The sequence below is a fragment of the Amborella trichopoda genome, chromosome 8 (assembly GCF_054954075.1).
Source record: "Amborella trichopoda isolate Santa Cruz 75 chromosome 8, AtrichopodaSantaCruz75HAP2 v2.0, whole genome shotgun sequence".
Taxonomy (NCBI): Eukaryota; Viridiplantae; Streptophyta; class Magnoliopsida; order Amborellales; family Amborellaceae; genus Amborella; species Amborella trichopoda.
In genome coordinates this window covers 1,619,438-1,634,879 of record NC_142343.1, presented here as the reverse complement: position 1 = coordinate 1,634,879, position 15,442 = coordinate 1,619,438, and the positions used below count along the sequence as shown (strand labels likewise).

General features: G+C 38.6%; 1 protein-coding gene across 2 annotated transcripts; it reads left to right on the top strand.

The window, feature by feature from the left end:
• The first annotated feature begins 1,988 nt into the window (after positions 1 to 1,988).
• Positions 1,989 to 15,125, top strand: EMB1691 (Methyltransferase MT-A70 family protein). 2 transcript variants are annotated; one of them, XM_006848072.4, is made up of 7 exons: positions 1,989 to 2,303; positions 3,476 to 6,509; positions 10,116 to 10,199; positions 11,890 to 11,994; positions 12,089 to 12,197; positions 13,496 to 13,647; positions 14,420 to 15,125. In XM_006848072.4, exons 2-7 carry the CDS (start codon positions 3,621 to 3,623, stop codon positions 14,909 to 14,911), a joined length of 3,831 nt encoding a protein of 1,276 aa, XP_006848135.2. In that variant the 5' UTR covers positions 1,989 to 2,303; positions 3,476 to 3,620; the 3' UTR covers positions 14,912 to 15,125. The 2 variants fall into 2 exon arrangements, with proteins under 2 accessions (XP_006848135.2, XP_088729349.1); XM_088873223.1 differs by lacking the exon at positions 1,989 to 2,303 and adding an exon at positions 2,324 to 2,538.
• The last annotated feature ends 317 nt before the right edge of the window (positions 15,126 to 15,442 follow it).

Here is a 15,442-nt window from a genome sequence, read left to right as displayed (position 1 = left end):
TATCTTCAGGTCGAGATGACCCAGTTAAAGATTTTTAGGCATCGAAAAACCTCTTCTAGTGAATTTTTGAAGTACGTCTTAATTTGATTGTTTAGGGCCTCACCCTTCCAATAATGCAGTGGATCACGCATCATGCATTCCATAATCCAAATCCGTGATGCATTAACCTTCTTTACCGACTGCAATGGCTTCTTCTATAGTATAGACTAGTTATCTATGTTTCTGCTAATGAGATTTTGTCATCAATAACAAACCCCAAATTTGCATTATCGGACAAGTACTTGTACCAACCCTTAACCTATTAAAACTAACAAAAAGCCCTCTTTCAAGTTTTGGGCTTGTTTTCTCTGTAAAATAGATGTACATTTGTAAACCAGGCCCTTTTTTTTTTCTAAATTTGACCCCTTAATGTCTTCTCTGCAAAAGAAAGGGTTGAGCTTAATGGTGTTGCTCACAAAAAAAAAGGCTGAAGTTAAAACCATTATTTACTTCAATGGAGGTTTTAGGTGTAATGATATTTACTTTGAAGCGGGATTCTTTGGGTTTCTGATGCAAATAATATTAGGGTTATTTTAATTTTTTATTATTCTTTAATTTATCTCTTCAGGAATAGGAGAAGAGGTACGCAGAGATATTTGTGAGCATTGAATTTGTTTGCGAGTTGATATTTATAGATTTGGGTTAATGTTAATGTTAGAACACTCTCTTCTAGATGATTTTTGAGGTATATCCTTTAAGCATAAAAAAAAATAATTAAAAAAATTTTGTGTTTTCAAATACTAAATTTACAACTATATTTAAATATAATATTACTTTTTATTATATTTTGATTTATTACTATTGTGATTGTTTATTTTATATAAGCACATAATTCGACTAGTATAAAATAAAGGATAAGAGTTTTTACGAATTAGCTGCCTCATCTAAATGAGTCCTCCCAAAATCTATTTTAGTGATACATTTTGGATTCAAAGTTATAGGGGCTGGAAAAAATAAATAAAAGTTTCCTGATATAATTCTAACACCACTGATCTTCACAGACAATACACCTCAGCACACATCGAGTTGGAGTTCCTCTCCGCCTTATGATAGAACCCATTTTCCACCATCTTAATTTTATAAGGAAAGGGGAGTAGGATCAAAGCAAATCTATTATGTGAGTTTTAAGACATTTAGAAAAAATCCACTGGGAAAAAATAAAGAAAAAAGAAGTTATGATTGAAATCCTCTCTTTGCTTTTTATGTTTCTTGAAAAATTAGTAGCAGGCTTGAAATTAATAATTGCATGACCCTTTTTTGTTTATTTATGTTTTTTTTTTTTTTTTTTTAAGAAAATTAATAAAATGTTTATGAGAAACGAACTATTTAACAATGTGCCTATGAAAAAGTATACAATAAGACGATTTGTCTTTGGTATATCACAATTACTGTTAACGGTTGAATGTGAAATTTGATGGTTTTATTTATTCTATTTACCAAGCTCAAACTTCAAAAGAAAATTTCGAAACTGTGACATACCCAAGCTAACAGATTTCAGATCGGATATATAATCGTGAGTTATTTATATCAAAGGTAAATGGTCTCATTGTTCCATCTCCTTTACCCATTTAGAATTATTCCAACCGAAGAACATGTATTTTTTTAATAGATATTTTGAAATTGAACCGCCAAATATGAACAAAGCTCTAAATAGTCAATCTCTTATGGGTAATTTGGTCAAGGGTGCGGATACATCCATAGTTGTAGAGATAAGGCGCACCTTCACATTCCATGATGATGTATAAATTTAATGTAAAATGTTTTTAGGATTGTCTTAAAATCTATTTTTATATTTAATTATACAATTTTAAATTTTAAAAATGGTTAAAATCAAGACATATGAAAATCTTGAAAATAAACGGTGTAGATAATATGATGTAAAATATACGGTTTTTAAAATTTAAAATATTTTTATTTTTCATGATTACACATCTTGATGTCAAGATGTCGATCAAAGGGTTTTTCAACACTAAAACTATTTTTTCAGACGGATTTTTGAGGTGCATCCGCAGTTCTACGTTATAAGGTTGCATCCTTATATAAGCGTTTTCGTTTCATCGATTCACCTTTTCTTTTCAGATTTACTTACCCTGAAGAAGATCACACCGCCATCTTGCACGTGCGAGGCCTCACAAAATGCGGTACGCAGATTTGCGTTCGTTTTCTTCCGCGTTTTCCATTCTTTCTCAAAAGAACTCTTCAATGGCCGCCTGCTTCCTCTAACCACTTCGATCATGAGCTTTCTAGTCCCTCGATATAACCAGGTACGCCTCTCGACCTTCATGTTTTTTTTTTTCTAGGGTTTTTGAATATTGCACTTCTCACTCGTTTTAGTGAGAGAAAGTTATTGAATAGATGTAGTCTTGGGTTTTGGTTAACGGGGTTTTGGTTTCTCTCTAGAACGGTTTAAGCCTCTAAAGTTTGGGGCGGGTGGGTTTTGCCCTAAAATCCTTGCAGAGGAGAAGGGAGGGATTTTTTATCTTGCATTTAAGATTAGTGGTCAGTGGTGATTTCTCTCTCTAACTAATTTGGGGGCAGTAATCATAGAAAGAATGATATTTAGAGGATGCAGAATTTATAGTCTGATTTTAGTGAACTGATTTTTTTTCTTGTTTCTATTTCTCTCTCTAAATTTAGGGGGAGAGTAGCTTCTTATAATGCAATATTTAACCAGGGATAGAGTAAGGGGTAGAAATTAGGTTTCCTAGGTTGATTTTTTCTCTATCTGTGACTTTATGGGCATACAATTTGCTTTTGATGACTGAATATTTCCATCGAAGCAAAGGGGATTCGAGATTTTGGGTAAAACCTAAAAGCCTTTTCTCTTATGGCTGTTTCTCTCTCTTTATGTTGAGGGAAGGGTAGATTTTGATAGTTTTACAGGTAGCAAAGCGAATATGCTAAGGACATTGAGTTGCTCTTTCTCTCTCAAGGACACCATTATAGGAGTAGCCTGATAATATTGGTGCTCTGAACCATCAAGAAACCCTAGCTTCTAATGATAAAGAGAATCCTAATTATATCCTGATTCATCGGTTTCTTTTGGTGCTCCCTTTCTTCAGGCTGCTATCTAATTATAATCAAGATATTCCATTCATTGTTTTCTTGGATATCTACAAAGTTCATTTCAGATTAATCATGGCTTTATTTAATACTTTCTTTATTCATTTCAGCTTCTGAACCATCAAGAAACCCTAGCTTCTATTGATAAAGAGAACCCTAATTATATTATGATTCATCTGTTTCTTTTGGTGCTCTCTTTCTCCGGGCTACCCTGAACTACCTGTGTAAATGCTCCAGTGCTCTACATTTATTGTTTTTGCTCATTTATTTTTGTATATAAACCGTGAAAAAAGCCTAATTTTTGTTGATAAAAAATCCTAATTTTTTTTTTTATCCTGATGCTATTTATCTGTTTTGTGTACTCTTTCCTCAGGTGACCATCTAACTCTATGCAAGACATTCCATTCACTGTTTTCTCAGATCAAACCCTAATTTACCCCGTGTAAATACTTGAGCATTCCCTGATCTGAGTTCAACCCATATTTGATCCAATTTTATTCTTTAATGGATGCTAGTCTATGGTAATGGACACATCTGAGCCTAGTTCAAAGCGTCGGTTTGTGGATAATTTGGATTCACAAAGGGAAAGGGATAGAGAAGGGGATGGAAGAGAAAGTTCAGATAAGAGGCGGCACCGTTCTAGCAAGTCGAGAAAGCACACCAACACTGATGAACCCTGCGATTGGGAAGATAGTAGAGATAGAAGAAAGAATTCACCAGAAAATGTATCGAATAAAAAGAAGTTAATTAGCTCAAGCAAGGCCGATAGCTCAGATGAGAATGAATGTGATGAAAGGAGAGTTTCAGGATCCCGAACGGTTAGGGAAGAGCAAGATGGTGACGATTATTTAAGCAAGGGGGGGAATGGGGATCATCATGAAAGAAATGATAAGAAAACGAGTGGTGTCAACTATGAGAAAACATCAATTGGTGGTCGTAAAGGACGGGAGGAGGGTCGAAATCGGTCAGAGGAGGTGGTTTTGCAAAAACGTCATCCAGAATCTAAAGAAAGTGATAGAGATAGAAGTCAGAGTAGTCGGACAAGTAAACAAAAGGATGAACAAGATGGAAAAAGCAAGAGAAGATGGGATGTGTCAGATAGCACGAGACCTAGTATCGGGGAAGTGATGGACGAAGATTATAAATCAGAGAGGAGGAGTGGAAAATCTCGTGATAGTAAAGTTGGTTCTACTAGAGAGAAAAACATAGATACAAGAAGTGAGGCAAGTGAGTATTCTTCTAAAGGAAGGAGGGTTTCTGATTCTTATCATGGTAAAGGAGATGAAGGGAAATCAGCGAGGTCTAATGAGAGGGAGGATAAGAGAAATGACGAAGGAGAGAGAAGGGGTAAGTCCAGAGGGAGGTCTGAAGATGATGGGGGAAGGTCATTCGGTGGGGGCCGGGATGATAAGTTAGATGGTTTGAGGGATGACAAGCAAAAGCATTCTAGAGAGAGAATCGAGGATAGAGACAATTGGGACAAGTCCAGCTCTCAAAGACAAACCCATAAGGGCCATGACGAGAGAAGTGATAGGAACCGGAGTTTTCGTGATGCTTCATATGCTGGTCGAGATGATACTGAAAATAAAGAGAGACATGGAAAACCGGATGACCATGAACATGGAGAGAGATCACGTGCTAGAGAGAAAAGAGATTCAGGTTGGGATGATGGTGGCTCAAGGAGTGGAAGGGGGGCTAGGCATACAAGAAGGTCTTGGAGCCCTGAGGCTAGAAAGAGAAGTCGTAGGAACTCCGAAGAGTATGAGAGAGAGTTTTCGGATGATAGAGCTGACTCTGACACTGGAAGAAGCATGAGTCTCAAGGGAAAAGAGAGAGAGAGAGATAATCTCAGGGATGAGAGACCCAAGGACCGGGATTCGGATTGGGGTGAGAGGAATCATGATTGGGAAGACTCAAAGGACAATTGGAAGAAGCGCCATCACGAAAGGCACGAGAAAGAGGGAAAAGATGGTGATGGGGACTTTGATTATGATCGAGATTTCGATTTGCATAGGCGTGATCGCGATAGGATGGAGAGAGAGAAGTTGCACAGAGGATCAGGAGAGAGAGCCAATCGAGGCAGGATGGAGGGCTCGAAAAGCTTTGCCACCACTAGTGATGGTTCAGATAGAACAGGGAGCCAAGTAAATTCTCTTGATTATGGGAGGACTGATAACAACTCCTCTTTCATGGGGTGGAAAAATGATACAGGTACCCATCAAGATTTTGCTATGGGCACACCTGAAAGAAATTGGGGTTTCAATTCATTAGATGAAAAGGCAAGAATGGGGGATGCATATGGCTCAGGGTTTGATATGCAGGACCGATATGATGATGATGGTCCTCCAGGGCTTGATCAAAACTTAGCGTTGAACTCAGGGAGGATGATTTCAGATGTTGCAAGTGATTCTGGGGCTGTAGGAAGAGGTCGAGGGCAAAAGGCCAGTCTAAGCAACATGAACCGTGTAAACCAATCAGGAAACATGCCCCAATCTCCATTTGCGAATACCCCTGGCACCAACTCCTTTGCAAGAGTAGGGCAAGGGGGTAAAGGTGGGAGACCAGGAAGGCCAGGAAGAGGAAGGATCACTGCAAGAGATGGGCAAAGAGGCGGAATTCCTCTTCCACTAATGAGTCCAAGTCCAGGACCTGGGGTCCCCCCTTTTGCTCATATAGCTATGCCTCCTGCTCCTATGCAAACACTTGGTCCAAACATGTCACCTAGCCCTGGGCCCCCACTTGGTCCAGGTGCTTTTATGCCTCCTTATGGAGGCCATATGGTTTGGACAGGACCTCGACCCGAGCTTAATATGCTTGCAGTGCCCCCTGGTTTGGCACCTATTCCTCCACCTGGACCAACTGGCCCTAGGTTTGTTCCTAATATGGGGCCTGGTCCAAATCAAGCTATATATTTTGGTCAACCTGGCATAGGTCGAGGGATCCCTCCCAATATGCCTGGTCCTGGTTTTGGTGGAAATAACTCAATGGGAAGAGGGATGCCTGGTGAAAAAGGCAATATGGGTAGGGGTCCTCCAAGAATTACGGGACCTCCTGGTAAAGCACCTTCTAGAGGGGAACAAAATGACTATTCTCAGAATTTTGTTGATACTGGTATGAGGCCCCAGAATTTCATCAGGGAGTTGGAGCTCACGAGTGTGGTTGAAGACTATCCCAAATTGAGAGAGCTTATACAGAAGAAAGATGAGATTGTCGCTAACTCCAATTGTGCACCAATGTACTACAAGTGTGATCTTAAGGAGCATGTGCTTTCTCCTGAATTTTTTGGCACTAAATTTGATGTCATCCTTGTGGACCCTCCATGGGAGGAGTATGTTCATAGGGCACCGGGTGTTGCGGATCATATGGAGTACTGGACATTCGAGGAAATACAAAATCTTAAAATAGAGGTAACCACATATTTTCTTATGTAAAGCTGTTTCATTTTGTTTTTCTTGGATAAATGATTGGCTGTTGCAATTGACACTTTTGCGTAAAATTGATCAGTTGTTGATGTCGTTTTTCATGCTTTGAAGTTCGTTTGTTGCTTGTCCCTAAATACCCCCAATCTGCTATATTCAATATTTTCTATGAGTACAACATGAGATGAATCCATTTTTCATGGTTGATCGTTATTTATTTATTTATGTCTTTTGGTTGAGTGTGATATGTCTGAACTGCTGTTGTCTCCAAAGTCACTCTTCTGATATTATCTGAAGTTTACCCTGGTCTGGGGCAAATTTCTAAGTTTTACTGAGGGTGCTGAACATGCACCGCAATCCATGTAAAGCTGATTCTCAGGGGGTTGTCTCATTCGTTAGTTATTTCCTTGAAGTATCATTTGGATCCCATAGTTTATTTCCAAATATTTTCTTTGGTGGCTTGGTTGGCCACTCATGTTGTTAAGATTCTATTCATGTCTGTGGTAAAACTGTGGGTGGCTGACTAAAAAATTCTCCCTTTATGTATTTCCGTCCCTGTTTTGGGGTTAGGAAGAAAAAACACTTGGAGAGTATGATTGCCCAAAATAGCCCCCTTTACCTTTTTCTCATCATTTTCTTTCAACCAGTGTTTAAAAAAGTTTTCTCAAAAAAAAAACCAGTGTTTTAAAAAGTGGTGAGTCTGACTCGAACTCACCGGAGTCATTCGGAACTGGCAACCTGCTGGTTCTAGATCACCCTGTTTCGGATTACAGAGTCTTGTCGGTCCTATAAAAAAGAAAAGAAAAAGTCATTCTGGTTCGAGTCTTGGCCAGTTAGAGTCAGGACTTGGCAAGCCGACTTGACCCAGCTCCTGCCTGATTCTGTGTTCGTAAACAGTGCTTGCAACCCCACCTGACTTTAATATCACAGTTACTGCATGGGACTGATGAAAATGCTATCCTATGAGGTGCATAGTCCTGATTTAGAGTTGCATTACTGCTCTTTCTATTTTTTTTAATTATTGTTTTTGAATCTGTTAACTTTTTGCTCTTTTTAATTTTGGAAGCTTGTCCTCAAATATGGGGCATGTGACTGGAGAAATAGTAGTTTGTGATAAGGAAATAAATTCATTGTGTATTAAACATTTATAATATTCACAACCAAGAGTTATTATACTTCTATGAACAAATTGAACTTTTTAACATTTGTGCACTACACTTTTTTAATGTTTATGAACCTGTGTAGTTTAAGTAGTTCTGCTCCATGCTTCTTAGTTTTTCTACTAGTTGCCCACTTTGGAATCTTTTGGCAATATCCAGTTTATGCTGATTCAAATGAATGTTATCAACTCCATGTAAAATTTGAATAACATGATTTTCTTCTTGAAAAAGAAGCTTAAAATGTATTTGGTTTGTAGATTAACTTCAAAGAGTTTGGTGTTGAAGTGCCACTGCTATATTAGTCACTCAACAAAACTATTGATAGGACCAACTCATACAGAATACCTAGAGTGCTAGTATCTTTTAATTTTTATTTTTATAGATGACTGAATTTAATCAATATCAAAATTAATGTGCACGTTAGTTTATTTCTTTTCTGTACAAAACTGAGTTTATATGCACCAGACTCTACAGTTCACCTCATAAAATTTAAGTCATCTTCTAAGTCAACTTCTAGAAATTAATGACTATTATCAGATTCGGATTTTCCTTCCCTTGCCGTTGCATCCGTTTCTCTGTCTCTGTCCGTCTCTCTCTTTCTCTCTCTGTCTCTCACTCAGTTAATGAAGACGTATAGCCCTTAACTTAGTCCTGTGGTCAAAAATTTCTGCAACCACAATGTTTAATTTCCGACTACCCCAGGTTATGGCATTGAAGGAATCCTGTCCTTTGCGGATTTCTTCCCTTCCATCTCCAAAACTCCTAGGCCAGGGAGAATGATGTGATCTGTACCTAATTTAAACTACAGCCATGGAGCAGAGAAGGGCAGATAATTAAGATCTTGCCTTGGTGGTTCCTCAATAACCCACCTATTCCAGGGGGACCCTTGGTTTCCCCAGTAGCTGCCTGTGAAGTTTAATTTCAGAAAAGCCTCAAGGGGATACCACTTCTGCAGTCGAATTCTTTCTCAATTCTATTCTGCTTGTCATTTCAATTGGTTCTGAAATCCACAATGTCATCCCCAAAGTTCTTTTTATGGCTTAGTCCATGATGTGACTGGAGTTTTAATTTGTTGCTTCATGCTTTCCACCCCTTTTCTTCTGTAACAAAAGCATGTGATATTCCATTCTAACCATAGAGCCGTTCTACAGCCAACATTGTTGGTCTCCATGAGAAGAGCCCCACTTTGGCAATGGAGGGGAAAAACATTGGAAAAGTAAGGATTCTACTGCGGCTGGTGGAACCCATGTGAAGTCAACAAGATTTAGAGGAAAATACCAAACACTTCTAGCAAAGAGCAGTACAGAAACAGATGACTTACTATTTCCTCATCTCCCTAGCCTTAGCACACATATATCTGCAAAGCAGTACAGGAATAGATGACTTACTGTTTCCTCATCTTCCTTGCATAGCATACATATATCTGGAAGTGTTATGCTCCTCTTTATGAGATCTGCCCTGCTAAAACCCTGTCCAGAACTGCCAGCCACCCAAATGCTTGCATCTTTTGGGGGGCCTGGGATAGACTAACACCCCAGCAACAACTGAAATCTCCTCGCTGGTTAGAGTTACAAGGAAACACTGAGAAAGCACCCCTACTATCTGGAATCCAAATCAATTAATCCTCTTTTCTTGATGAGTAGAAAGCCCATGATATACATTGAGCGCTACTGTAATATCTGTTCATTGAAAATAATATTGGCACTATATGATGTTGAATATTCAGAAGCAGCCCTTGACATCTGTACTTGGTGATGTGTTTAATTTACCATTAGTAGCATACTCTCTCAAACTATAGGAAATTGGCAATGATATGAGATATTTTCTGACATCTGAGAGTGCTCAACCATGTATTGTATTGTATTGTGGTTTTGCTTGACTAACATTGGACTTCAACGGAAACTTCAACCTTGAACTGGCATCAAATTTTCCTATACAACATTATTATCATCTGTAAGTCATTTGGGGTTAATTGCTTTATCCTGATGTTGCGTAATATTTTGCTCAATGTTGCTTTAGTTTCTCCTTGTTTGAAACCATGTCAATTTTTTGTAAAAATAAATCATGTGATCATTCATTCCATTAACATACTCCACCTTTTTATGCTGCCCTTAGCTATGTGTTGCACATAATGACAATTTGTCAATTTATTAACTTGGTACCCTAATTGATACACTTGGGAAGCATGCGATTCTACTTTTTCCATGCTTGACTCTTTGGTTATCAGTTATGCTCACAGTTGTTTAGAAACTGTGGTTCATCATGCTGAGTCTCACCTTCACTGTTTATCTATCATTGTAGTCTTGTTGGTTGAAACTATAGTGAGAATTCATATGCTGAAATTATTAAAAAGAACACATATATTGCATCTGCTTGTAACTGATTTTTGACACAAGTTTGCAGAGTTTATAATTTAGTTGTCTTTGTCATCCAGGCTATTGCTGACACTCCATCATTTATTTTCTTATGGGTTGGTGATGGTGTTGGTCTTGAGCAAGGTCGTCTTTGCCTGAAAAAGGTATGTTTCCTAATCTCATACTTGCCTTAAAAAAATAATTTCTATCACTTGTTGTGTGAGGTGGGGTGCAATATCATTCACCATATATATATATATATAGATATTATGCCACATGAGCAGACTGTATATATGATGAAATAATGATTTTATTATTAAATAATGATTTTGTTTATGCCATAAAATAATGATTGTCCGTTCTCTAAGTCCAAGAAGATGGGGATGGCTGGACGAATAAACTGTATATGGAAAATGCGTGTTATTCTTATGTACTTCTAGTTTTTTGCTGGCCTCACCAAATGTTTTCCTTATTGAACCTACCACTCCAGCCGGGTTATTTATTTATTTAATCATTATTTTGAGCTGGTGCCTGGCTGGGGTTCCAGTAGAATATTCATTGAAATCAGGATTGATTTTCTATTAGGTCACCTCAACATCTGTGGATGCTGAAAGTCCCTTTGTTGGGCTGAAGATTTTTATATTTCCTCTTTGTTCCCATACTAGTGGATCCTTTGAATGTATATTGCTGGGCTAGATGGGGCTGCCCCTCGTCTTTGTAGACTTCTAAAAGTTTTCTGGTTTTAGTCATGGATATTTCTTGTACCTTGGATATCTCATGTCAAACTCAAGCTTTAAAACTCTCATTCAGCCTGATTCCCTACCCAGTTGGCTTTTAAGCCTTCTCTTACAAATTTTTTCAAGTGTTTTCCAAATGCTTTGGTAAAGACTTGATGATCGTTTATTAGAGACTCTATTTTGGTACCTTGAGCTTGCTTCTTTGAGAATTGGGGGCTGCATTAGCTGAGTGGACTCTAGCATATTGCAAGTCATTAATACTAGATGGGTATTAGCTAACTGCTTTTCCTTTTTCCCAAATCTTTACAATACTAGTTGACATCTTATAGTTTCTTTCTTGTTTGAAGATATCTAGATATTTTAATATTGGATAATATTGTAGGTCATAAATGGTCTTCTTGGTTATCATTTCATCCTTCAAAATTGTGGAATTGTTTTCTTTTCGCTCTCATGATCAATCAAATGAGTTACCATGTTGCTATTAAGTTTGTAGATAGCGGTGCCAACTGCCAGGCAGGCCTGCAGACCTCGTAACCAGCATTTGTGCCAGGCTCATGCCACACTCATGAGGTCTGCGGGCTGGCTTCACAAGGCCAAACCAATGAAAAAGACACACACACACATGTGATGTACATTTATTATATGCACATATGCAGTATACATCCATGTAATGTATAAAATATGCAATTATATACTCACAGTCACACACAGGCCTCAATGACATATTTTGGTCCCGGCCCAGGCACAAGTTTTGGCTTAGTTTTGGGCCTGGTCCCAGCCAAACAAATTTGGACTGGGCTAGTCTGGGGCTTTCCTGGCCTGTTGGCATCCTTATTTGTGGACCTTCTTTATAGTATAAACATATCTGTTATAGCTGCTATGTGTGTGTTCGCGGGCACACATACTCGTGTGCCTATGCGTTTTTTTTTTGTTTTTTTTGGGTGAGTCAGTGGGGAGAGGGCCCCTACCCTTGGTAGGAATTGAGCCGAGGATATAGCATTGCAAATCATCAAGCGCTAACCAATTAAGCCCGGGCTCTTTTCCTGTCTGTGTTTGTGTTTGATGCTAGATGAATGCACATGATAAATTTAATTTCATTGTGTATTATTTAATGCAGTGGGGATTTCGGAGGTGTGAGGATATATGTTGGGTGAAGACAAATAAGGGAAACGCAACGCCATCATTGCGACATGACTCACACACTTTGTTTCAGCATTCAAAGGTTTGTCTGTTCTCTATCTCTTCAATTCCACCCTATCAATTTGATGCACTTATTCTAATTTAAGCTTGACACTTGAGTTTGTTTTATGTGGCAGGAACACTGCCTGATGGGCATAAAGGGTACAGTACGGCGTAGCACTGATGGGCATATCATCCATGCTAACATTGACACTGACATTATTATTGCTGAAGAGCCTCCTTATGGTTTGTAGATCAAAGGCTGATTTCTTCCCCTGTAGACTATTATCAAGTATTAACCACATTTTGTGTGTGTGTGGAAAATACTTACAAACACTTATGAGCGAATTTCTGCAGTATTGCACTAATGGCTCATCACCATCTAAAGTCCATCATACGGTCACAATTGTCTGATAGTTTTTGAATTGTAATAATTTTTCTACAAATCAAATTCATCTGAGCTCTTGAACATCTTGACCAACTCACACTTAAATAAAATTTTAAAATAATTCTCAAAAAATAAAATAACAAAAATACCCATGAAATATTCATAGGGGTGATTTCGTTATTTTTATTATATGGATTTTTTTATATTTTATACTCACTAAGGCTCTCACACCCACAAAATTTCAGGCTAATATGATATGTAGAAAAATTACTAATTCAAATGCCGTCAGACAATCACGATTCTGATAATCACGATTGTCTGATGGACTTTGGATGGTGAGGAGCCATAATTGAAATACTGTGGAAATTCGCTTATGAGTGTATGTAAGTGTTTATATATATATATATAGGGATAGATTGTCTACAATGAGACTATTTATCTTTTGTACATAGATGTCACAATCATTTTTGTCCCTTAAATTTCAAAATAGGTGGCGGTCAGACTGTCATTGAATAGAAAGAAAGTTCCAAAATTCTCGGGCTTTGTGACTCACCTCAAGCCATCCAATTTAACATCTAATTAGTGGGAATGATTGTGACCTCTATGTACAAAAGAAAAATGGCTTTTTTGTAGACAATCTTTGTAGACAATTCCATGTATATATATGTGAGCATTGAGTGAAATACTTGGAAATTCGCAGTGTTTTTTAGTTTTCTACACGCACGCACGCACGCACGCACACTCACACACACACAGAGGGATTTTTATAAAAAGACCTTTTATTTTTTACAAAGTCACAATCTTGTCTCTTAAATTTCAAAATGGGTGGTTGTAAGAGTGTTGTTGAATAGGCACAAAGTTCCAAAAAAAATTATCGGACTTTGTGACTGATCCAAACCATCCAATTTGGCATCTAATGAGTGAGAATGATTGTGACTTCCTTGTACAAAAGATAAAAGGTCACTTTATAGATAATCCCACATATATATATATATATATATATATATATATATATATATATATATATATATATATATATAGAGAGAGAGAGAGAGAGAGAGAGAGAGAAGAGAGAGAGAGAGAGAGAGAGAGATTCTTCAGTTTATTTGTCATCACTCTGTTTCTTGACGTGAAATTGGTTTTATGATTATCGTAGGTTCCACAATAAAACCAGAAGACCTATACCGCATAATTGAGCATTTTGCTTTGGGCCGGAGGCGAATTGAGCTGTTTGGTGAAGACCATAACATTCGTGCGGGTTGGCTGACTGTTGGCAAAGGCTTGTCTTCTTCGAATTTCAATACTGAGGTACGTAACAGTAACCCTTCAAACTCTCTCTCTGCTTGGGTCCAAAGTTATCGTCCTCTTACTAGCTGTATGATTCACTTAGTGATCCATACAATAGGCTGTATTGATTGATCTTCCCATTGAAGGATAATTGGAGACCGACTGTACCTGGTGAATGTCTTGGGGTCCTGGCCCTGCTCCGGTTAATCTCCTACCACCCATCATAAGGAATGTGTGGTGAATGTTGTCCTGAGATACCATATCCCATGGTCTATTAGACTTGTGGACTTTTCATTCACTTCATATGGGTATTGCAAATTTATAGTATGAGAAAGATTGCATGAGAAGCCCCACTTTGATAGAAAAAGCATGTGAAGGTTGATCTCCTACGTCCATCATCCTGATTACTAATATTGCGGTAATCTTGGTTACTGCTTAACCAAGCTTGGCAATTTTTTAATGGACAATGGATGGTGGAGACGAGCCTTTCTCATGGTTTTCATAGGAGAAAGTTTCTCATACAATACACTCCATTGAATACCAGCCGCATGTTTCAAATATTTCTTCTCCTCACTTATCTGCTTCGGCGACCATGTGCCCAAGCAAATGTATGTGTCGTAGTACTGTGCAATGCACTTGGTGTGCATGTGTCCGTGTTGTGTGAGTGAAAAAGTCTAGATTGATAACAAATTGGTGTTTGTTTTAGTAGTTTTTCTTTTGTGCATGTGTATGTGTGTGAGAGAGAGCCAGCTCACCATCATCTAAGTGCGCATCTCCCCTTTTTCTCTCACAGGCCTACGTGAAGGGTTTTTCTGACAAAGAAGGCAAGGTATGGCAAGGTGGTGGGGGCCGCAACCCCCCACCGGAAGCCCCCCACCTTGTCTCCACAACTCCCGAGATAGAGAGCCTTCGCCCCAAATCCCCCCCGCAAAAGAATCAACAGCAGCAGCAGCAAGGCACTTCTATATCGCAAAATGCAGCCAGTTCCACCAATAAGAAAACAGCTGGTAATTCACCTGTGCCCCACCAAAACTCACCAATAACTATTATTTTAGGAGGGAACCAGGAGGCGTCGGCCTCGAATATGCCCTTTCCCATGTCGGTATCACCAGGCCCCCCAGAGCTGGTGAGGGCGGCTGGTTCCGGCAATATGCCTATTTTCTCGGGCATCTCGAGGGTTTCATCAGTTGGGTCGAGAATTCAGGAGGTGGAGGGTGTGTTAACTGATGAGAGGGTTTTGGATTTGGAGGGTAGTAACTTGGACATGGACATGGACATGAGGTGAGAGAGAGAGAGTGAGACTGAGGGAAGAGATGGTCCATAAGGAAGGGTGGTTTGTTCTGTTGTAATATGCGGGCTCTTGGAGCCTTTCATTCAATTGTAATTTTTGGTTTTGTTTTTTGTCATTTTGATGGGCGCTTTTACCTCTCATGGGGTTTGCTGCCGCCTATGTACATTAAAGCTTAATTAATATTATGAAAGGGGGAATAAGGGTAAAATGGGTGTTTATGCTTTTTGTTGTTCTGATCTTAATTTGGTTGAATTGTGTATCAGCTGGGCTAATTGCTTGTGAGAAAACTGAATATGGAGAGAGAGAGAGAGAGAGAGAGAGAGAGAAAGAGAGGGGATAAAATGGGTATTTATGCTTTTTGTTCTGATATTGATTTGGTTGAATTGTGTACTAGCCGGTGTAATTGCTGGTGAGAAAATTGAGAGAGAGAGAGAGAGAGAGAGAGAGAGAGAGGGGATAAAATGGGTGTTTATGCTTTTTGTTCTGATATTGATTTGGTTGAATTGTGTACTAGCCGGTGTAATT